At 37.8% G+C, this 23,172-nt stretch overlaps 1 protein-coding gene across 15 annotated transcripts in view; it reads right to left on the bottom strand.

Moving 5' to 3' along the window:
- Window positions 1-23,172, bottom strand: part of LOC135112651 (pre-mRNA-processing factor 40 homolog A-like) — a 214,961-nt gene that overhangs the window by 97,797 nt on the left and 93,992 nt on the right. For all 15 annotated transcript variants that reach the window (XM_064027284.1, XM_064027319.1, XM_064027336.1 and 12 more), the window contains one exon: window positions 15,205-15,319. In XM_064027284.1, coding sequence (XP_063883354.1) covers window positions 15,205-15,319 — 115 coding nt within the window. The remainder of the gene's footprint in view (window positions 1-15,204; window positions 15,320-23,172) is intronic.

Raw genomic sequence — 23,172 nt, 5'->3', positions numbered from 1 at the left:
CCAATAGGCTTGAAACCAAACCATCTATATTTGTATTAAATAACTTTTAAACTTCTGCTTCATGATATTCCATGGCATCTTGGTGCCACCATTTCCTCACTTTCATGTCCACAACTTTTCAAATGAATCTCCTCATTTGTTCCTGTGTTCTCTCCTCATTTTTTGACTGGAGCTCTACTCTCAACTCTTTCAGTTTAGTTCTCTCTTCTTGTTCATGTCTCTTATTCACATTTCCCTCATTCCTTCTATTTTTGCCAATTTTCCTATTCTTTTTTAAGACATGTTCCACAACTGTTTCTAACATGAATCTTATTTTCATTGGTCTTGTTCCATTTTCTTTGTATTTTCTGCCTGTAAACCTTTTCAATTTGTTTGACTGTCCCCTCTCCTTCTCTTGCCACTTCTGCTGTAATTTGTTTAGCCCTTTTCACTTTTTTCTCTCTAGCTATTTTCATGGGTAGGTTCTTTTTCTTGACCCCAAATACCAGCACACACATATTTCCCTATACCATGTCTCTCACAAAATTACTTTTTTTTTCCCTTTATTATTTCAATCATTTGCTTTTTCATATCCATAATTACTGTGTTCCTGTTCCTGTTGCCATATTATCTGCTCCATATTCATCTTTTTGTTGTTCTCTCTCTTCTTTTCAACTTTTGACTTCTATCACTAACTCTTTCATTTCTCCAACTCTAATCTCTCTCTCTTGTAAAGCTTTCTTTAACTCTTCTTTCTCTTTTTTTAAGTTTCTTGATTTCTTCACTGTATTTTTTTATTTAAATCCACTATTTTTGTCATGTCTCCTCTCAGTTCTCTGTTTTCTTTTTCTTTTCCATCTCCCTTTTCTTCATCTATATTATATCACTGGATATCTTTTTTACATTGTCACCACCCACCTCTCTTTCTTCTTTCCACACCTTTATTATTGCTGCTAAGTTACATATATTTTTTTTTGTATTTTCATATTTTCTTCTTCAATTTTCCAAGTTGTTTATTTGTATAAGCTACACTGAGGTCCTCTTCCTTGAAACCTTCTAAAACTTTGTGCCAGACGTTATCTTCCCTGCTGATAGCACTGACAATGTTTACCTTTACACTACTCTCCCATTTCACCCTTTTGGCCATCCTCAACATCTATCTTTCCTTCTTGCTTGAAGTTTGCACACATTCAGCATGTTCCTAAAAAAGGGTGACTGTTCTATTCCCTCAAACTATTGTCATATTAGTTTAATTTCCTACTTATCTAAAGTTTTGACTCTATCCTCAACAGGAAAATTCTTAAACATCTATCACTTCACTACCTTCTATCTGATTGCCAGTATAGGTTCCATCAAGGCTGCTCTACTGGTGATCTTTTGGCTTTCCTTACTGAGTCTTGGTCATCCTCTTTTAGGGATTTTGGTGAAACTTTTGCTGTTGACTTAGGCATATCAAAAGCTTTTAATGGAATCTGGCACAAAGCTTTGATTTCCAAACTGCCCTCCTATGCTTTCTATCCTTCTCCCTGTAACTTCATCTCAAGTTTCCTTTTTGGCCGTTTTATTGCTGCTGTGGTAGATGGTCACTGTTCTTCTTCTAAATCTATTAACAATGTTCAGGGTTCTGTCCTGTCACCCACTCTCTTCCTATTATTCATCAATGTTCTTCTAAATCAAACTTCTTGTCCTATCCACTCCTATGCTGGTGATACCACCCTGCACTTTTCCATGTCTTCATAGACGTCCAACCCTTCAGGAAGTAAACAGTTCTCGTGAGGAAGCCACAGAACGCCTGACTTCTCATCTCTTTAAAATTTCTGATTGGAGCAGAGATAACTTGGTATTGTTCAATGCTTCAAAAACTCAATTCCTCCATCTATCAACTCAACACAACCTTCCACTCAACTGTCCCCCTCTTCTACAATGAACATCCTCAGTCTGTCCTTTTCTTATAATAATCTAAACTGGAAATTTCACATCTCCTCTCTAGCTAAAACAGCTCCTTTGAAGTTAGGCATTCTGAGTTATCTCCACTTGATTTCTCAACCCCTCCCCCAGCTGCTAACTCTGTACAAAAGCCTTATCTGTCCATGTATAGAATATACTTCAAAAGTCTGGGGTGTTCCACTCATACTGCTCTTTTAGACAGAGTGGAATCAAAAACATTTAATCTCATCAACTCCTCTCCTCTAAGTAACCAACTGTCTTCAGCCTCTTCATCACCGCAATGTTGCACCTCTTGTTATCTTCAACCACTATTTTCAAGCTAACTTCTCTTCTAAACTTGGTAACAGTATGCCTCCCCTCTTCCTGCACAAGACTTTGTTCTTTCTCTCATCCCTATTCTGTCTGCCTCTTTAATGCAAGAGTTAACCAGTATTCTCAATCATTCATCCCTTTCTCTGGAACTCCCTTCCTGCTTTTGTACTTCTTTCTTCCTATGACTTGAACTCTTTCAAGAGAGAGAGATTTCAAGACATTTATCTTTTATTTTTTGACAACCATTTTTAACTCTGTTCAGTGACTGGTACTTCAGTGGGCCTTTTTTTTTTTTTATTATTATATTTTTGTTGCTCTTAGCCAGTGCTCCTCCTACATGAGAAAAAAAAAACTTGAAAGTTTCACTCTAGATTACTTTTTAATTGCTCATTTAAACCGATTTACATATAAATATGAAAAGTAAACAAAAATAAATAAAGCCTCCCCCCAAAAAAATGAAACCTAAAAAAATTGCATTTTTTTTTAAACCTGGGTTTTTCCAACCTTGGCTAAACATGATATCCAGCAGGAGAAAGTTTGCACAATAGTGTAGCCAAGGAGGCCATAGGTCCTGGCTGTGAATCAGAGATGGGTTTCGGAGGAGGAGGAGGAGGAGGAGGAGGAGGAGGAGGAGGAGGAGGAGGAGGAGGAGGAGGAGGAGGAGGAGGAGGAGGAGGAGGAGGAGGAGGAGGAGGAGAAAGAAATGGCATTTTGAGCAGTTTGATCATGGAGGGCCAAGGTAGAGCCCTGTTGTTTACTGTTGTTCTGATGACTGTTTGTTAGTCTTGTAGTTACCCCTGCTTTGTGATTTCTGAGTGCTTTGTTTGAATTTGATGTAATTTGCCCAAAGTAATTGTGTTGAATTTGAATTTTTGTATATCTTCGTATATCTTCTGAAAATTTTTGTTTATGGAGGGCTTGTGTCATGTAGAGTGCAATTAGAGAGAAGCAAGAACAGAAGAAGGAAGAAGAGAAAGAAAGAAGAGAAACAGGCTGGGGATGAGAATTTAACACGTGTCCGACAAGAAGCCTGGCCTGCAGCAGGTTGCTATAACATTTACCCGCACTGTCACTTGTATTCCCCACATAATTCTCCTTACCTACTGTTATTCATTCACCATGAGTATCCCCCAGCAGTTAGTAGAAGATTTGCCCTTGACGATAAAGTAATCAGTATTCATCCAGACCCATAGTTTAGTCACCAAAATTTTCAGAATAGTGTTTTATTCATGTAAGCCAGCACTGAGTGAGGCGAGGAGGCAGCGAGGTTTGGGGTGTGCCTCTGTCCCCCTCCTCCCCTCCCATGTTATTAATAGTCTTGTGATGACTGTGAGTGAGGCATTTCCAAAAGTCAGTCACCATCCAGCTACCACAAGAGATAAACATGTGAAGGCAGACAACGTTGTTTGGACAAGAGTGGGAGGGTCTTACAGTTAGATGGACCAGTTGCTCTAAGGGGATAATTAAGTAATTACCAGCCATATGCCCCAGGTAGTGTAGGAGTCTCCATATCAGCCTGTCTTGGAATGTAGTTAGTTGGTATACACTGGCTACCTCTTGGAATGTGACTCCTTGGCAAGGCAAAATCAAGCCAAGTTTGGCTGCAGTGAAAGGTAAATTACCTTCTTGTATGTTTTGTGGACTATTTGTCTATGTGTATTGTGGCTGTTATAAGCTACTATGATGCCTGGCTCCATTATAGAGCTGGCATGTAGAAAATTTGTATAAGCTGCTTTGCAGCAGAGCATCTTTCTTCCCCGGGCTGTCATTCTGATAAGGGCAGAGCTTGTCTTCTGGGAATTGGATAGGATATTGCACTGCAGTAGGAAATAGTGTTCTACAGAAGTGGGAGGACTTGTCTTGTTAGTGAAGGCAGTATTCTGTAGAAAACTATAATCCTTACAAGTGTCTGCCATTTAGTGAAACTGGCTCTCCCTACAACGTGGCTGATAATTCTTTTCCAACTGTTGGAGTTAGTAGTTGGTGACATATTTCTTTTTGTCTGTTGGTGGGAGAAACAGACTGATGACCTCATGTGTGAGTAACCTGGTGTTATGACTGTCTGGTAAAGGGTGCAAGAGTCAAAAGAGGGCATTGTAACCCAGATTAAGCCCTGTGCCCAGTCACATGGGTGGTGACTTGGGGAAGCTAGTCCATTTGAGGCAGGTGTAGGAAGGGCAGGATTTTGTGGTTGTAACTATATATATATATATATATATATATATATATATATATATATATATATATATATATATATATATATATATATATATATATATATATATATATATATATATATATATACAGCGAACCCCCAGTTCATCGCAGGGTTATGTTCCAAAGGCACCTGTGAAATACTAAAATCCACAATATATTGACTGGTTAAAAAAGGGGAGGGAAGCTGCTAATTAAACCAGCCACCTCCTTGCGGCAGTAACATTGATTAACCACTAACTCAGTGAATTAAGAACACGCACCATGTACACAACACACTGACCACTACCACCAGCCCAACAATAACCAGAATGTTTGTACAACACTTACATAACACACCAAACCACCACCACAAGGATAACAACCCATACACATCAACTGGTGGCAAAAACTTTCTTCTGCATAATCATCCAACCCAACCATCATCCAACAGCAATAACAATGCACAGCACTCACACAAACATGCAAACTGTAGCCAACCCAAGTACACCAATCCACAAACAATGTGAGAGTGGTAATGAACATTACTGCTTGCACAGCCAACCAACCAGTATCAGCTGGTGTTAACTGTGCTGTTGCCTCTGCCTGGCTGCCACCTTATCAGCAAGCAGTGTTGCCAAACCCATGCAATGATTTAGCATGTATTTCAACAGATATAATAGCCAATTTTCTATGATAAAGTGGGATTTTCTGCATTGGAAGAATAAATAGGTTCCAATGAAAAAAAATAAGAAAAAGTGAACTGGAGATAACTGAACTGCTATAAACTGAGGGTTCATATATATATATATATATATATATATATATATATATATATATATATATATATATATATATATATATATATATATATATATATATATATATATATACAGTCTGCAAACGCCAATCTTGCATTGAGGCATCATGTGCTAGAAGGGCAGCGCATTTTCCTATGAGGACTCTGAGCAGGGGAAAAAAATCAGCTGGGATAAATTGAGTCACTGGTAACTCAAGTGCATTTCTCCTCCTCATTCATGCCCATAGCAACAGTGACCAGTACTCATTATTTTGCTTGAATGAGTCAAGCCTTCTGTCTTTGGTGAGGTGTGATCGGCTCTGTTCTCAGGGTGAACACATTTTGTTCCATTCATGCTGTGGTGTTTCTAGTGATGAGTGCGAGGCAGACAAGTCATGCTGATATCATTCGAATCATTGATCTTCACAAGTCGGGCATGAGTGGTGTCGATATAGCAAAACATGTGAATTTGAAAACACGTATTGTCCAGAATCTCATACGAAAATTCGTCGCAGGAGGCAGTGAGCAATTGCCTTTTCACAGCCACAGTGGTGGCACCCCCATAATCTTTATCCCCCGGCATTTGGCTTCCCTACGAAGGCAATTGGACTCTCATCCTACTCTTACAGCATGACAAGTGAAGAAGGCCAATCCCAGAGTCTCGGGAACTGTTGGTATTCTCGCCATACAGAAGGCACTCCATGACTGACTGAAATTCAAGAAAGTACCAGCTCGCCGCAAACTCCTGTTTACACCTACACAGAGACAAAGGAGAGTTGTTTTCGCAAGGAAATACAGAACCTGGAGTACTGAAGACTGGAGTGGAGTGTTGTGGTCAGATGAGGCCAGGTTTTGCACGTCTGACAGCAGCTGTTGTAAAGTATGGCGGTGGCCAGGGTATGACCCTCTTAATCTACGCCTCACACAAAAGGTTGTAAAGCATCCCCATCGCTTATGGTTTGGGGATGCTTCTCCTATGGGGATACAGGAAAGTTGGTGATTCTCCCTAAAGGGCAGACAGTAAATGCCAAATGGTATACTGAAATATTAAAAGAGAATCTTGGGCCAGGTTTCGAAAAAATGCGTGTGTGGGTGCTGCAGCAGGATGGGGCTCCCTGCCACACTGCAAAGGCGGTAAAGGACCGATTCTCTGAGCAGGAGATTCATGTTATTCCTGACTGGCCTGGACAGAGCCTGGACCTGAACCCCCATTAAAAATATTTGGGCCATCATTAAAGCCCAAATCCATGACAAGGACACGTCAAGTCTCCCGAAACTGCAGTTCAAAAGAATCCTCTGCATCAAAAAGAGTGTTGGGGATGCTTCCCTGATCGCAGTAGCATTTAACACAACACAAATACAAACAAGTGCCCACACATGAACAGGAAGGTAATTCACCTCTCACTGTAACAGAGCTTGGTCCACACACACACACACACACACACACACACACACAAAAAAAAAAAAAAAAAAAAAAAAAAAAAAAAAAAAAAAAAAAAAAAAAAAAGAGGAGGCCAAGACAAAAAACGAGGAGAGAACACAGGAACAGGCAGAAAGGTATATATGGAGGGTGATAGACATGAAAATGAGGAAATGGTGGTTAAAGAATGCGGGGCAAGAAGTAAGACAACAAAGAGAGAACACAAAAGAAACGGGTCCACAATAAATAAAATTAAAGTTATGTATACAAACATAGATGGATTAGTGTCCAGCCTAAGGGAACTAAGAGATTATTTACATGAAAAGAAACCAGAAGTGGCATGCATTACGGAAACAAAACTAACAAGGGAGATTAATGTTGAATTTGAAGAAGAAGGATATAACACATGGAGAAGAGACAGAAAGAATAAGGGAGGAGGAGTGATGATTCTAGTAAGAAAAACATCTTGATAGAAACAGTGGAATATGGTGAAGGGAGGTCAGAAACATTGAGTGTGGAGATCAAGATCCAAGGACAAGAAAGCAGAAAAATTATTGTTGCGTACATGCCTCCAAAGACCAACACTTGGGGGACTGATGATTATAAGCACATGCAAAGCAAGTTCATAAAAAGTATAGATGACATGCTAAAGATAAGAAACAAGGTGTTACTAGTAGGAGATTTTAATAGCAAGGAGATAAACGGGAGAGATGGAGGTGACAGGGATTGCCAGTACATGGAGTGAAGAATTTTTACAGACTATGATGGTAAACACGATGGATCAATGGGTGAAAGAAAATACTAGGTACAGAGGGGAAGATGAACCATCACTACTATACTTGGTTTTTACAAAAAAGCCAGAAAATGAACCAAGTATAGAATATTTGTGTCCAGTGGGAAAAAGTGATCATGTGAAGATGGAGATAGAGATCAAAGAAGAAGTGCCAAAATTCAATGAGGAATATAAAAATGAGAGAAAAAATTATGCTAAGGCTGACTTTACAGGGTTAAAGAAATTCTATGGAGAGCTTGATTGGAGTAATTTATTAAGAGGTATGGAGGTGCAGAAAAAATATGAAGTGTTTTTAAGCAAGTTTAGAGAAGGTGTTGAAAGATATGTGCCAAGATATAAGGTAAAAGAAAATAAGAAAGTGTGGTTTAATGCAAAGTGTGCAGAGGCAAAAAAGAAGAAGGAGAGGGCATGGAAAAAAATGAGGAAACAATGGAATGAGATAAATAGAGAAGAATACAGGACAGCTAGAAATGATTATGTTAAAATAAGAAGAGAAGAAGAAAGAAATTTTGAAAGAGATGTAGTTGGAAAGTGTAAAGAAGAACCAAAACTTTTCTATAGATATGTAAATGGAAAAATAAAGCATAGAGATACCATTACAAAGCTGAAAAAAAATAGAGAAATTTATGAAACCACACCAGAGATGGCTGAGATACTGAATAAAAGCTTCAAGTCTGTATTTACAAGAGAAATTGTCTTTGCATCACTGGGAGATGAGGAACAACAGGAAGGAATAGAAAACATACAAGTGGAAAGAAAAGAAATTAAAAGACTACTGGAAGAGCTAGATACTAGGAAGGCGATGGGACCAGATGAAGTAAATGGATGGATATTGAAAGAATGTAGAGAGAAATTGGAAGAACCAATATGGGAGATAATTAACAGTTCTTTGAAGAAGGGAAAAGTACCAAAGGAATGGAAGAGAGCAAATATAGTACCGTTATACAAAGGAGGTAATAAAATGGAACCACTGAATTACAGGCCAGTCTCACTCACGAGTATTGTAAGTGAACTCTGTGAAATAGTCATTAAAAACAGATGGGTGCAATATCTTGAACAAGAAAATATAATAACAGAAAAGCAATTCGGTTTCAGGAAAGAGAGATCTTGCGTAACAAACTTACTGAGCTTTTATACAAGAGTAATAGATAAACTACAAGAGAGAGAGATGGTTGGGTTGATGCAGTCTATTTAGATCTGAAAAAAGCTTTTAATACAGTTCCACATAAAAGTCTCATATGGAAACTGGAACATCGAGGAGGGCTAAAAGGAAAAATACTTAAGTGGATGAAGGATTATCTCCAAGGTAGGGAAATGAGTACAGTAATCAAAGATAATAAATCAAGTTGGTGAGAAGTAACAAGCGGAGTACTGCAAGGGTCTGTGTTGGCACCTATAATGTTTCAGGTCTATATAAATGATATGACGGTGGGTTTAAATAGCTACATTAACATGTTTGCAGATGATGCAAAATTGATGAAAGTAATAAAGAACCAAGAGGATTGTGAGGAACTGCAGAGGGATATTGATAGAATTTGTGAATGGAGTAAACGATGGAAATTAGAATTTAATATAAAGAAGTGCCATGTAATGGAGATGGGAAGAAGTAAAAGGAGACCTTCATGGGAGTATAAGATGGGAGGAATCACAATACCAAAGAGCAAAGAAGAAAAAGACTTGGGAGTAATAATTCAAGACACGCTATCACCAGAAAAACACATCAATGGAATATTTGGCTCTACATATAATTTGCTAGCAAATATCAGGGTGGCATTTAATTACCTAGACAAAGAAATGATGAAGAAAATTATAACACACATGATATGCCCCAAACTGGAATACGCAGCAGTGGTATGGTCTCCACACAAGAAGAAAGATATAAGGAAATTGGAAAGGATACAAAGAACAGCTATGAAAATGATACCTGAATTGGAAGACCTAAGTTACGAGGAAAGACTGGAAGAAACTGGATTACCAACACTGCAAGAAAGAAGGGAAAGAGGAGGCCTGATAACAATGTTCAAATTAATAAACAACATGGTGAAGATAGACAGAGATGACCTAGTTGTAAAAGTGGAGGAAGAAGATAGACGTACAAGGGGACATATGAAGAAATTAAAGAAGAGTCATTGTTTGGGAGATATTAAAAAATACAGCTTTCCGCATCGAACGGTTGAAATATGGAATAACTTAAAAGAAGAAGTGGTTGCGGCAAAGAGTGTGCACATGTTTAAAGAGAGATTAGATAAATTAGATAAAAAATACAGCTTTCCGCATCGAACGGTTGAAATATGGAATAGCTTAAAAGAAGAAGTGTTGCGGCAAAGAGTGTGCACATGTTTAAAGAGAGATTAAATAAATTCGGGTATGGAGACAGGACTAATTGAGCTTTGGCTTGGACCCTGTACTATACAACTAGGTAAATACACACACACACACACACACACACACACACACACACACACACACACACACACACACACCCACAGAGAGCCAAGGAGTCTCATCCCTGAATATGGAATGAGTTATAATTAACTACACTCCCTGGCAGACTACTAAGGAGACTCCTAAAGCTACTTAGATAAGCCAGGACATAATAACTCACTTTATCACCTTAAAGCAACATCTAGCTGTAAAATCCCTCCAACCTCCTCCAAACCATACGTCTGCCTTCATACGTTTATCTCGAGTGGTAGCTAGACTGTGACTGACTACAGGAATATGGGGCAGTGACATGCATATATACAGCCGCCTGCTCGCTCACTGCACTCCAAGCTGGCTTGTATAAATAAAACACTTTACTTTTGAAAATTCTAGTAACTAAGCTATGGGGGCTGGATAAATACTGACCATTTTATCGTTAAGAGCAACTCTTCTACTAAATACTGGATGAGGTTTAAAATGAATAAACAAGGGGAAATAAGGAAAATTACGTGGGGAACACAAGTAACTCTATATGGATGACAGTTATACTAAGAGCTGTTGGCTGGGCCACATGTCAGAGACGTAAAGAATTTTCGTCTCCAGTCTGTTTTTCTCCTCACCTCCCTCTCTCTCTTTTGTCTTGTTCCCATCCTTCTTTCTTCATTCTTCTTTCTACATAACCCTATATTGCTGTGTGTAACAATATATATATATATATATATATATATATATATATATATATATATATATATATATATATATATATATATATATATATATATATATATATATATATATATATATATAGTAAGGTATATGACAACGCAAGGTCGTTATAACGTACAATTTCAATAACGTACTGGAATTTTAATGACTGTTTAATCAGAATAACAAACCAAAATTGGCATAACAAACTCACCACTCATGTGACCACTGGAATTTTAATAAAAATTTAATCAGAATAACAAACCAAAAATAGCAAGATGAACTTGCCATTTATGTGAGCACTAATATTTTAATAAAAATTTAATTGGAATAAGAAACTAAACTTACAAGACTAACTCACCAGCTGTGGGAGCCGCTGCTCACCTATCTGCCACCTGTCCCTTCCACCCTCTTTTCCTTTCCTCTCCCGTCTTTCATCTTGTCTTAAACCTCCCTCCCTGTCACCTCTCCTTTTCCCTGTCTGTAGAGACAGGGAAAAGGGAGTGATACCTTGTTCTCTCTCTCTCTCCCCCTCATTCATTTTATGTAATTTTCAGTTTATCCTTTCTCACTCTCATATATGTAATTCCATTTTCAATCTCAATCAGTCTCATTCTATTTAGCAATCCTTAGGATTGTTCTTAATTTCACTTAGAGAGAGAGAGAGAGAGAGAGAGAGAGCTCCAACTTAGATGGGATTTACATATGTGTATGCATGATTTTTTTTTTTTTATGTAGGAAGGATACTGGCCAAGGGCAACAAAAATCTAATAAAAAAAATGCCCACTGAAATGCCAGTCCCATAAAAGGGTCAAAGCAGTGGTCAAAAATTGGTGGATAAGTGTCTTGAAACCTCCCTCTTGAAGGAATTCAAGTCATAGGAAGGTGGAAATACAGAAGGCAGGGAGTTCCAGAGTTTACCAGAGAAAGGGATGAATGATTGAGAATACTGGTTAACTCTTGCGTTAGAGAGGTGGACAGAATAGGGGTGAGAGAAAGAAGAAAGTCTTGTGCAGCGAGGCTGCAGAAGGAGGGGAGGCATGCAGTTAGCAAGATCAGAGGAGCAGTTGGCATGAAAATAGCGGTAGAAGACAGCTAGATATGCAACATTGCGGCGGTGAGAGAGGGGCTGAAGACAGTCAGTTAGAGGAGAGGAGTTGATGAGACGAAAAGCTTTTGATTCCACCCTGTCTAGAAGAGCAGTATGAGTGGAACCCCCCCAGACATGTGAAGCATACTCCATACATGGATGGATAAGGCCCTTGTACAGAGTTAGCAGCTGGGGGGATGAGAAAAACTGGCGGAGACGTCTCAGAACACCTAACTTCATAGAAGCTGTTTTAGCTAGAGATGAGATGTGAAGTTTCCAGTTCAGATTATAAGTAAAGGACAGACCGAGGATGTTCAGTGTAGAAGAGGGGGACAGTTGAGTGTCATTGAAGAAGAGGAGATAGTTGTCTGGAAGATTGTGTCGAGTTGATAGATGGAGGAATTGAGTTTTTGAGGCATTGAACAATAGCAAGTTTGCTCTGCCCCAATCGGAAATTTTAGAAAGATCAGAAGTCAGGCGTTCTGTGGCTTCCCTGCGTGATATGTTTACCTCCTGAAGGGTTGGACGTCTATGAAAAGACGTGGAAAAGTGCAGGGTGGTATCATCAGCATAGGAGTGGATAGGACAAGAAGTTTGGTTTAGAAGATCATTAATGAATAATAAGAAGAGAGTGGGTGACAGGACAGAACCCTGAGGAACACCACTGTTAATAGATTTAGGAGAAGAACAGTGACCGTCTACCACAGCAGCAATAGAATGCCAACAGTAGAGACATTTTCAGTACTGTCACTGACTAGTCAAATGCTATGGTCATAAGGCATAAGGAAGCATACCAGCCCAGGTAAATGTGACCAATACTTATCAAAGAAGTGCGAAATTCATGGTGATAATGCACAAAACTTGGGATGGTAAGAATTTAGGACTAGGCACCAAAACTCGGGAGGAAAGGTACTGTAAACATCTGTTGTGTTACCTCAAATTTTGTAGTGCAAATGAATTCATTTTGATGTTTGCTTTTTGTTTTCTTTTTTTTTTAAATTGTGTAATTTTTTTCATTATTTTGTTGTTCCCTGTTTTTTTTTTCATAGGTTCTTCAGTCAACATCACACATATTTGCCATAACAAATGCAACATTAGAACGAATCATGTTCATTGTCGTGTACCCAACTGTATAAATTATATATATATATATATATATATATATATATATATATATATATATATATATATATATATATATATATATATATATATATATATATATATATATATATATATATATATATATATATATATATATATATATATATATATATATATATATATATATATATATATATATATATATATATATATATATATATATAATATATATATATATATATATTCTTGAAGAGAAAGTTACCAAAACAAACATTTTGAGATTCTGAATGATATGCTGTACGATTCTTTAGAGAGAGAGAGAGAGAGAGAGAGAGAGAGAGAGAGAGAGAGAGAGAGAGAGAGAGAGAGAGAGAGAGAGAGAGAGAGAGAGAGAGAGAGAGAGAGAGAGAGAGAGAGAGAGAGAGAGAGAGAATGGTGCTTTATGGAAAATTCTGCTCCTCCATGTTGTTAAATCTGTCACTCACTGGTTAACAGACTGTGCGGTTCCCTTTCTTCATGAATCTTATTTAAAACTTATGGTCACACATTAAGAAGTAAATGCATGGTATGGCCAACCATAAATGATGGGGAGGTGGCAGAACTTTCTGTGCATACTGTAAATGTGTGTGTGTGTGTGTGTGTGTGTGTGTGTGTGTGTGTGTGTGTGTGTGTGTGTGTGTGTGTGTGTGTGTGTGTTATACATATATATATATATATATATGTGTGTATATGTGTGTTATATATATATATATATATATATATATATATATATATATATATATATATATATATATATATATATATATATATATATATATATATATATATATATATATATATATATATATATATATATATATATATATATAATTATGTGCAGTGAGATAATGCAACATATAACAAAGAAAGTAGTAAGAATGAATGAGAAAAGAATAATGAAAGAGGGGGGAGAGAGAGAGAAAGAGAGAGAGATGAGGAGAGAGATGCTGGGGACGTGATTTAGACATGTCCCTGTAATGTAGCTACCCAGCCTGAAGTAGTCACTCATATTCCCAAACTAAATTTCCTTATTTCCCCTTATCCATTCAATCTAAGTCTCACCCAGTATTTAGTAGAAGAACTGTTCTTGACAATAAAGTAATCAGTATTCATCTAGTTCCCCTAGTTTAATCATTAGAGTTTCCAGAAGTTAAGTGTTTTATTTGTGTAAGCCAGTGTGGGGAGCAGAGAGTGCCGTGCACAAGTGTATGTGTGTATGTATGTCACCACCTCATCCCCCTTCTCTTGTACATTGCCCTGACGCCTACCCAGTGCTTAGACAGAGCAGACACAATGAGACGGGCACTAATATCTAACAGAGACTGAGACAGGATAAGAGTTAGTTGAGTCAATTGCTTTAAAGGAAAAAGTGAGTCATTGCCAGTTATATTCCCTGGCCTACTTGCATAGTATAGGAGTTTCCTTAGTAGCCTGCCAGGGAGTGTAATTGCATATAACACACTCCATACCCAGGGAAATGACTCCTTGGCTGCATGAGTGTGCAGGCCGAGTTCTTGTACAGTGAGCAGTGAATGATCCTACTGTGTGCTCATGGGCACTCATTTGTAGTTGTGTCTCTTGTTAGTGAGCTTGTTTGATGTTAAATGCTACTGTTGGCTGAAGTTGATCAGCCACAGTGGACTTGAGTAATTAGCAGTGTAGTGAACTTTACTCCCTCCTCAGGTCCTGACAAGGCCTGCCATCCAGGACAGCAGTAAATAAAACACTACTCGGCTTGAGGCTATAACACGCTGTTGGACGGTGGGAGAATTTGTTATGAGAGCAATTGCCCAGCAGGGATTTTATACCTCAACCATATATGTGTTACTGCTTGTTATAATTGTTTCTCCCTAGACATGGTTGTCGATTCTTTCACAGCTGTGGATGTCAGTTGTTAGAGTATTTGCCTTGTCTGTAAGTAGGTAAAACAGACTGGCGACCTCAATTAGTGTGACCTGGTGTCATGACCAGTGTTAAGAAAGGTGCATGAGTCAAAAGTGGATCTTATAACCCATATTAAGCCCTCCTAGTCATATAGGAGGTGACTAGGGGGAAGCTAGTCCAGGTGCAGCAGCTTTGTGAAGGGACTGGAAATGGGGGGTGGGAACTGTGGTTCTATATATATATATATATATATATATATATATATATATATATATATATATATATATATATATATATATATATATATATATATATATATATATATATATATATATATATATATATATATATGGTATGACCAAAGTAATTACCTAAACAAAACTGAAAATCATCAGCTACTAATAAATCAATAATATTCCTGCATTATTAAAAAAAAAAATCTAAGAAAATTAATGTGTTTAAATTTGTTACATTAAAGGATTGCCATCAGACATGGTATCTGTGTTCACACTTACTAAGCAGGTCTGTGTCCTCTGCAAAGGTTGGGTTATCAATCAGCATCTGCTGAGCCTCAGACCAAGTGGTTTTGAAGGTGATGTTGGTCATGCTGTCCAGGATCTCACTTAGCACCTGTTCAGATGAAAAAATAAGTGTGTTGCTATAAAATAGTTAACATATGAGGTATATTGTCTAAACAAGGTTCTTATGGTAAGATAATGGCATGTACAAAAAATAAGAATAAATAAATAAATAAAAATAAATGAATAAAAAAAATAAACTGATCAATAAGTAAAAAATAACAAAAATAAAATAAATAAATACATAAATAAATACATAAATGAATAATAAATACTGTGCTTATTATTGTTCAGAACTAAGGGTCATTACTGAAAAGCATAGGTAGCAACATAATATTTTTAAGCTATTCATTAATGGAAGAATAGTTAGTGTAATGTGCATCTTCTGTAAAGTTTCTGCTGAATCATGCTTTGATATGAACATATATTTTTTTTAAAGAGTTATTATTTTTTTATTGGATAAGTAAGAAAATCACTCTACCTATAATTAATCAATTAACTAATTCATGAAACCATGTTAGTGTATTTTCTATAGTAAAAAGCTACTATTTAGCTCAGAATATACAAATGATGAGTGTATTTACACACACAAATCAAAGAAATATAGATATCTGGAGTAAGTGAGAAAAGGAGTAATACAGGCAAGGAATGTACATTTGTTAAAGAAGAAATTGGACAAATATAAATATGGGGACAGGATAGTGTAGCTAAATCCTTAGCATAACAAATGAGCAAATACACACACACACACAAACATAAAACATAGTTTTCTGTATAGAAGTATTGATGTATGGAACAGTCTGAATGAGGTGATAGTAAATGCAAAAAGTATACATGGATTCAAGGCTAAGTTGGATATTATAAGATATGGAGATGGGACAGCATGACCATAGCTCTTTTCCCATAAAGCACAACTAGATAAATACAACTAGGTAAGTACACAATGGTGTGATCATCAAGTAAAAAAAAGAAAAATGTAAGAAAACTGGAGAGGATATAATACAAAGAACAGCAACAAAGACAGCTCCCAGCTTAAGAGATTTGACATATGAAGAGAGACTACCAATATTCTATCCAATCACTGGATCAGAGAAGGAAAAGATCATATTGGGTAATAGTAATCAAAGGAGATGAGACAGTATGAGCACTGTTTCTTTCCTGTACATCATGACCAAGTAAATACAAATAGGTAACATACGAGTATACACATATATTTAAGAGTAACCAGTAGATAATGCTGCTGACCCTACTTGCATCCTTTCCGTCTGTTTCCTTTCATTTGTCAACAACATGTTTTCCTACTATTCACACTACATTACAACCTACACAGTAAACCTGAACAAAACAAGTCCCATCCAACCTGATGATGCTATGCTGTGGTTTCACCAATCATGCCATTTCTTGATGAACACTGCACTACAACCATCAACTAATATTAATTTAAAGTTACTCTCCTCAGTTGTTCTACAATGATTGGCAACAACTACATATTACTGGTATCTATTCCTAGTGTAACCACCACTGGAAGTACATACAGTAGTAGTCTCTTAATATGATTTCTTGAAATCTGAATTGTCTTACATTTCAAATTTTTGAAAGTGAGGATAAAAAAAAAATTCCATAAATCTAAACTAATGCATTTCCTGCTTCTCAGACTTATTCATTTTTATGCAAGAAGGCCACTGGCCATGAAAAAAATAAAAGAAAAGAAGGCCCACTTAATGCCAGATCCTATAGAGAATCTCAAGTAGATAAATAAAATAATGGAGGTTAAGTGTCTTGAAACCTCCCTCTTGAAAGAGTTCAAGTCACAGGAAGGAGGAAATACAGAAGCAGGCAAGGAGTTCCAGAACTGGCAGGGATGACTCAGAACGCATAACTTCATAGAAACTGTTTTAGCTAGAGATGAGATGTGAAGTTTCCAGTTTAGATTATAAGTAAAGGACAGACCAAGGATGTTCAGTGTAGAAGAGGGGGACAGTTCAGTGTCACTGAAGAAGAGAAGATAGTTATCTGGAAGGCTGTGTCAAGTTGATAGATGGAGGAATAGAGTTTTTGAGGCATTGAACAACACTAAGTTTGCTTTGCCCCAATCAGAAATTTTAGAGAGATCAGAAGTCAAGCATTCTGTGGCTTCCCTGCATGAACTGTTTACTTCTTGAATGGTTGGACATCTACAAAAAGATGTGGAAAAGTGCAGGGTGGTATCATCAGCATTGGAGTGGATAGGACAAGGAGTTTGGTTTAAATCACTGATGAATAATAAGAAGAGAGTGGGTGACAGGACAAAACCCTGAGGAACATTACTGTTAATAGATTTAGGAGAACAGTGACCATCTACCACGGTAGCAAAAGAATGGTCAGAAAGGAAACTCATGACGAAGTTACAAAGAGAAGGATAGAACCCATAGGAGGGTAGTTTGGAAATCTAAGCTTGGTGCCAGACTCTTATCAAAAGCTTTTGATATGTCCAAGGCAACAGTAAAAGTTTTGCCAAAATCCTGAAAAGAGGATGACCAAGACTCAGTAAGAAAAGCCAGAAAGATCACCAGTAAAGCAGCCTTGATGGAATCAGTACTGGCGATTAGATAGAAGGTTGTGAAGTGATAGATGTTTAAGAAAATTCCTGTTGGGAATAGATTCAAACCTTTAGATAAGCAAGAAATTAAAGCAATAGGATGATAGTTTGAGGGATTAGAATGGTCACCCTTATTAAGAACAGGCTGAATGTAGGCAAATTTCCAGCAAGAAGGAAAGGTAGATGTTGATGGACAGAGTGAAAGAGTTTGACTAGGCAAGATGCAAGCACAGAGGTGCAGTTTCTGAGAACGATAGGAGGGATCCCATCAGGTCCACAAACCTTCTGAAGGTTTAGGCCAGTGAGGGAATGGAAAACTTCACTACAAAGGATCTTAATGGGTAGCATGAAGTAGTCAGAGGGTGGAAAAGAGGAAGAAACAAGCCCTGAATCATCCAAGGTAGAGTTTTTAGCAAAGGTTTGAGCAAAAACTTCAACTTTAGAAATAGATGAGAGGGATGGCAGTGGTGCCATCAGGTTGAAATAAAGGAGGGAAAGATGAAGAAGCAAAGTTATTGAAGATGTTTCTGACAAGATGCCAGAAGTGACAAAGAAGGTTGGATCTTGAAAGATTTTGACACTTTCTATTATTGAAGGAATTTTTGGAGAACAGATTTAGCATCACTATGGGCAGAAATATAAAGCACATGAGATTCAGGTGATGGAGGGCTCAAGTACCTTTTGAGGGCCATCTCTCTATCATGTATAGCATGAGAACAGGCTGTGTTAAACCAAAGTTTGGAAGGTTTAAGTTGATAAAAAGAGTGAGGAATGTACACTTCCATGCCAGACACTTCTGTGCCAGACACTATCATCTCTGTTGTGCACTCAACACACAGAGATGGGTCTCTGACATAGAAGGAAAAGAAAAAGGAAAATAAGCATAATACCTTCTTAGGTCCCCCTAATTAGCTGAGGCAAAATGCCACAGGCACCTCCGCTTTTGGGGATCCTGAGGAGGGGTTGAAGTGATAGGACAAGATACAGATATGAGATTGTGATCAGAGGGCCCCAATGGAAAAGATAAGCAGAAGGACTGGAGGTTAGGAAAAGGTAAAGAATGTTGGGCATATCTCTAAGATGGTCAGGAATATGAGTAGGGTGTTGCACCAGTTGCTCTAGGTTGTGGAGGATAGCAAAGTTAAAGGCTAGTTCACTAGGATTGTCAGCAGTGGCGGCTCGTAGCTAAAATTAGTGGGGCTGCTGCTTCAGAAAATTTTTAACCATTGTTTTAATATTGTATAAAAGGAAACAAAAAATATAAAAAGAAAATTTATACATAAACTTGATAAAATTATAAACAGAATAAAATCAAACACTTTTCACTTACTTATAGCCTAAATTGTTATAGTTCAAGCTTGATCCATTCATTTAAAAATGAAATCCAAAAAGAAACACTACCTTCCACCAGCACACCAAGGTTGGTACTGTGTAAGCCACAGTGCTCTCTCTCCCTAGCATGCAGCTTCCTATCTCGGGACATGTGAGCATGCACACAACAGCCAAACACTCTGTCACTGGAACTGTGAAGCACACAGTTCTATACAAGGATTTTTGTATTTTTTTCATAAATTAGGGAATGGCTACTGACATTAAGTTTAAGGAATTTATAATATACAATTATAAAGAAAGAATTAAAGAAAAAAGTACTCATTATATTCATTGTTATCAATAATATCGAGTGGAAATAGGGGATGCTGCAGTTCCACAGTGCCTATACACGAGCCACCACTGATGGTCAGTGAAGGGAGAGGAAAGCCAAAAGCTGGTGGTGAACATTGAAGTCTCCAAGAATGGAGATCTCTGCAAAAGGGAAGAGTGTCAGTTAAAGAATTTCTTATAGTCAGAGGTTAGGTGATAGGCATATAGCACAGATAAATTTTGTTTGAGAGTGACTTTGTAGTCATAGCCAGATGGTGGAAAACTCAGAAGATTCAAGAGTGTAGGCACAAGAGCAGGTTAAGTCATGGGGCACAGTTTTTGTTCCACTGGAGAACACTCTAACTAGAGTGAAAAAAAAATCAGCTAAGAGTGCTGCAGGATGTGGAGGAGACAGGTGTGTTGTGTTGGAGTGCCATCAGATGGTAGTTGACAGGATGCTGTTTGTGACAAGGAGGGTCAATCTGGTAGTCACCCAGGAGAAGGTACAAAAGGTGGTGAGGGAGTGTGATAAATGCCAGGCAAATGACTCTGCACCTAGTGTGTATGAACCAGGAAAGATACAAGTGGAGTATGACTGGAAGAGGTTGGCAGTGGATGTGACACACAATCAGCATCAATTCCATGATGGATTGTGGACCAGGATGAGTGGTTATTTGGACAGAGCTGCATGCAAAGAATGTAGAAAAGATCTCAAAGTATTAAATGGGTTCTTTCTTGAAAGTGGTCCAGTTAAGGGAGTACTAATGGATAATAGTACCATTTTTAGGTCACAGATGTTGAACAACATACTAAATACGTGGAGTGTAAGATTTTACTTCAGAGCCATGAATAGACCAATGGAATAATAGAAGCACATCACTGAACTATCAAGATCTTGACATAGAGATGGCAGATTAAGCCTGAGGAAGCAGTGTTTTGATATAACATGTCACCTACAGAACAGGCCACAATGAGATAACAGTATTGTGGAGAGGTGTACTCGTATTTTTATATGAATGGCAACATCTTTGCAAGATTCTGATTGTGAGGGAAGAAGGCACTGCCCCCATCAACATTTGAGAAGAAATCTTGGTGAAGCAAAATGCAAAGTGTACATCACAATGGAAAAAAAAAAGGTATGGTGACAGATGTGCACTCTCCTAACAATCTCAGGGTTGATGGGATTCCTTGGCATGTCCTAGATATAAGAAGAGTGATACATCCATCTGAAGATGAGGAGAGTACTGAGGAATAAAGTGAGTGAAGAGGTGGATACTGGGGACAAACAAGAGGAAGCTCAGGAAGATGAAGTGAGGTGATCACAGAGGGAGAGGTAACAACCAATGTGGAAGAGAGATTACAAGACTGGAAGTGAATCTGAGTTGGAATAGAATAATACAGTGATAATATATTTTGTATGTGTTGAATTCTATCTTTAGAATATTAAGTTCACTAATTAATCTTAAGATCAGGGGGAATCTTTTTGTAGTGGTGTAAATAGACAGTTTAGAGTTAATTATGGTGCAAGTGGTTAAACATATTTGGGAGTTGGCAACAGTAGAAAACATAAGGAAGGAACATGGTTAGCAGTGGGTGGGCCAGTCTGTTGATTGTCATGCTATTGTGTGGTTGTCACAATTGTGTCTGTTGGTGTTGGCTCCCTGCCTTTTGTGGTAATTCACAGGCTTTGGCATCCAGGTTTGATATAGTGTCAGCATGTTGGAAGTGGTTTTGTTATTGCTGCCATACTAGGCTCAAGGGTGCCTGGTGATTAGATCTGTCCAGGAATGTCCATAGCAGAGGGCAGAGAGGTAATCTGAGGTTTCTTGGCTGGAGATAGGTGTGAATATTTTTTTTTTTTCCCTTCTCTACTACAGAGAGAGAAGCAACCTTCCAACTACTGGAACTCATATCCTTTGCATTTTTGCCTGAAATCATGTCATCACCATCTTCTAACTTGCCAAAAGGTCTTTCATCTATAAGCAATATGAAATATCTTGGATCCTCTTCTTGAAATTTCTGGTACTAGTCAAAAATGTTTTCAACATTTCTTCTTCATTTCTCCTACATGTACTTTATCTAGATGGCACCACTGCCATTTCCTCTATTTAAAAGCTAAACTCTTTCTTCAGACTTTTCTTAAGGACTCAACACTTGATGATTCTAAGTTTGTTTCTTTCACTTCCTCCCTCTGTCAATATTATACCTCTTATTGAAATTTTTCATAATGATGTCTTCTATGCCCTCTCTGGCTTAGATCCTTGAAAGCTTATGATTCTGATAGTATTCCTCCTGTTGTTCTTTTTTTCTTTTATGTAGGAGGGTCACTGGCCAAGGGCAACAAAATCCAATAAAAAAAAGCCCACTGAGATGGCAGTCCCCGAATAGGCTCTGCAGTGGTAGTAAAAAATTGAAGGATAAGTGTCTTGAAACCTTCCTCTTGAAGAAGTCCAAGTCATAGGAAGGTGAAAATACAGAAGCAGGCGGGGAGTTCCAGAGTTTACCAGAGAAGGGGATGAATGACTGAGAATACTGGTTAACTCTTGCATAAGAGGTGGACAGAATAGGGGTGAGAGAAAGAAAAGACTTGTGCAGCAAGGCCACAGGAGGATGGGAGGCATGCAGTAAGCAAGATCAAGAGCATTTAGCATGAAAATATTGGTAGAAAAAAGCAAGAGATGCAACAGTGTGGCAACGAGAAAGAGGGTGAAGACAGTCAGTTAGAGGAGAGGAGTTGATAAGATGAAAAGTTTTTGAATCCATCCTGTCTAAAAGAGTGGTATGAGTGGAACTCCCCAGACATGTGAAACATACTCCATAAATGGACAGATAAGGCCCTTGTACAGAGTTAGCAGCTGGGTGGGTAAGAAAAACTGGTGGACATCTCACAACACCTAACTTCAAAGAAGCTGTTTAAGCTAGAGATGAGATGTGAAGTTTCCAGTTTAGATTGTAAGGAAAGGACACACCAAGGATGTTCAGTGTAGAAGAGGGGGCCAGTTGAGTGTTATTGAAGAAGAGGGAATAGTTGTCTGGAAGGTTGTGTCGAGATGATATATGGAGGAATTGAATTTTTGAGGCATTGAACAATACCAAGCTTGCTCTGCCCCAATCAGAAATTTTAGAGAGATCAAAAGTCAGGCCTTCTATGGCTTTCTTGCATGAATTGTTTACTTCCTGAAGGGTTGGACATCTATGAAAAGACATGGAAAAGTGCAGGGTGGTATCTATACTTGTCTTCACTCTTTGTCTGATCAAACTCTTTTGACTACTTATCAATAGACACCTTTCCTTCTTGCTGACACTTAGTTTAGTCAACCAAATCCTAAGGTTAGTGATCATTCCAATCCCACATACTACTGAATAAAAGCTTTGATTTCCTGTCTTTCTAAATCTATCAAGTCTACTCTTAACAAGATGACTCTTTAGCATCTACGAGTATCTGCTCATAATCTCTTAATGATTGTCAGTATACATAGATTAAGTAAATCACAATCTAATTATAATCTCCTAGTATTCCTTACTGAATCTTGCTCCTTTTCTTTAAGAAGTTTTGGTGTTTTTGTTGTTGCAAAACATGGCAAAAGCCTGAATAGAATTTGGCATAAATCATGAATTTCCATGCTTACCACATATGGCCTTTATCTATCCCTCTGCACTTTCAATGCAAGTTTCCTTACCAGTTG

Source organism: Scylla paramamosain, chromosome 2 (genome assembly GCF_035594125.1).
Source record: "Scylla paramamosain isolate STU-SP2022 chromosome 2, ASM3559412v1, whole genome shotgun sequence".
Taxonomy (NCBI): domain Eukaryota; kingdom Metazoa; phylum Arthropoda; class Malacostraca; order Decapoda; family Portunidae; genus Scylla; species Scylla paramamosain.
The sequence above is the reverse complement of the archived record's forward strand: the minus strand, read 5'-3'. Positions and strand labels throughout refer to the sequence as shown.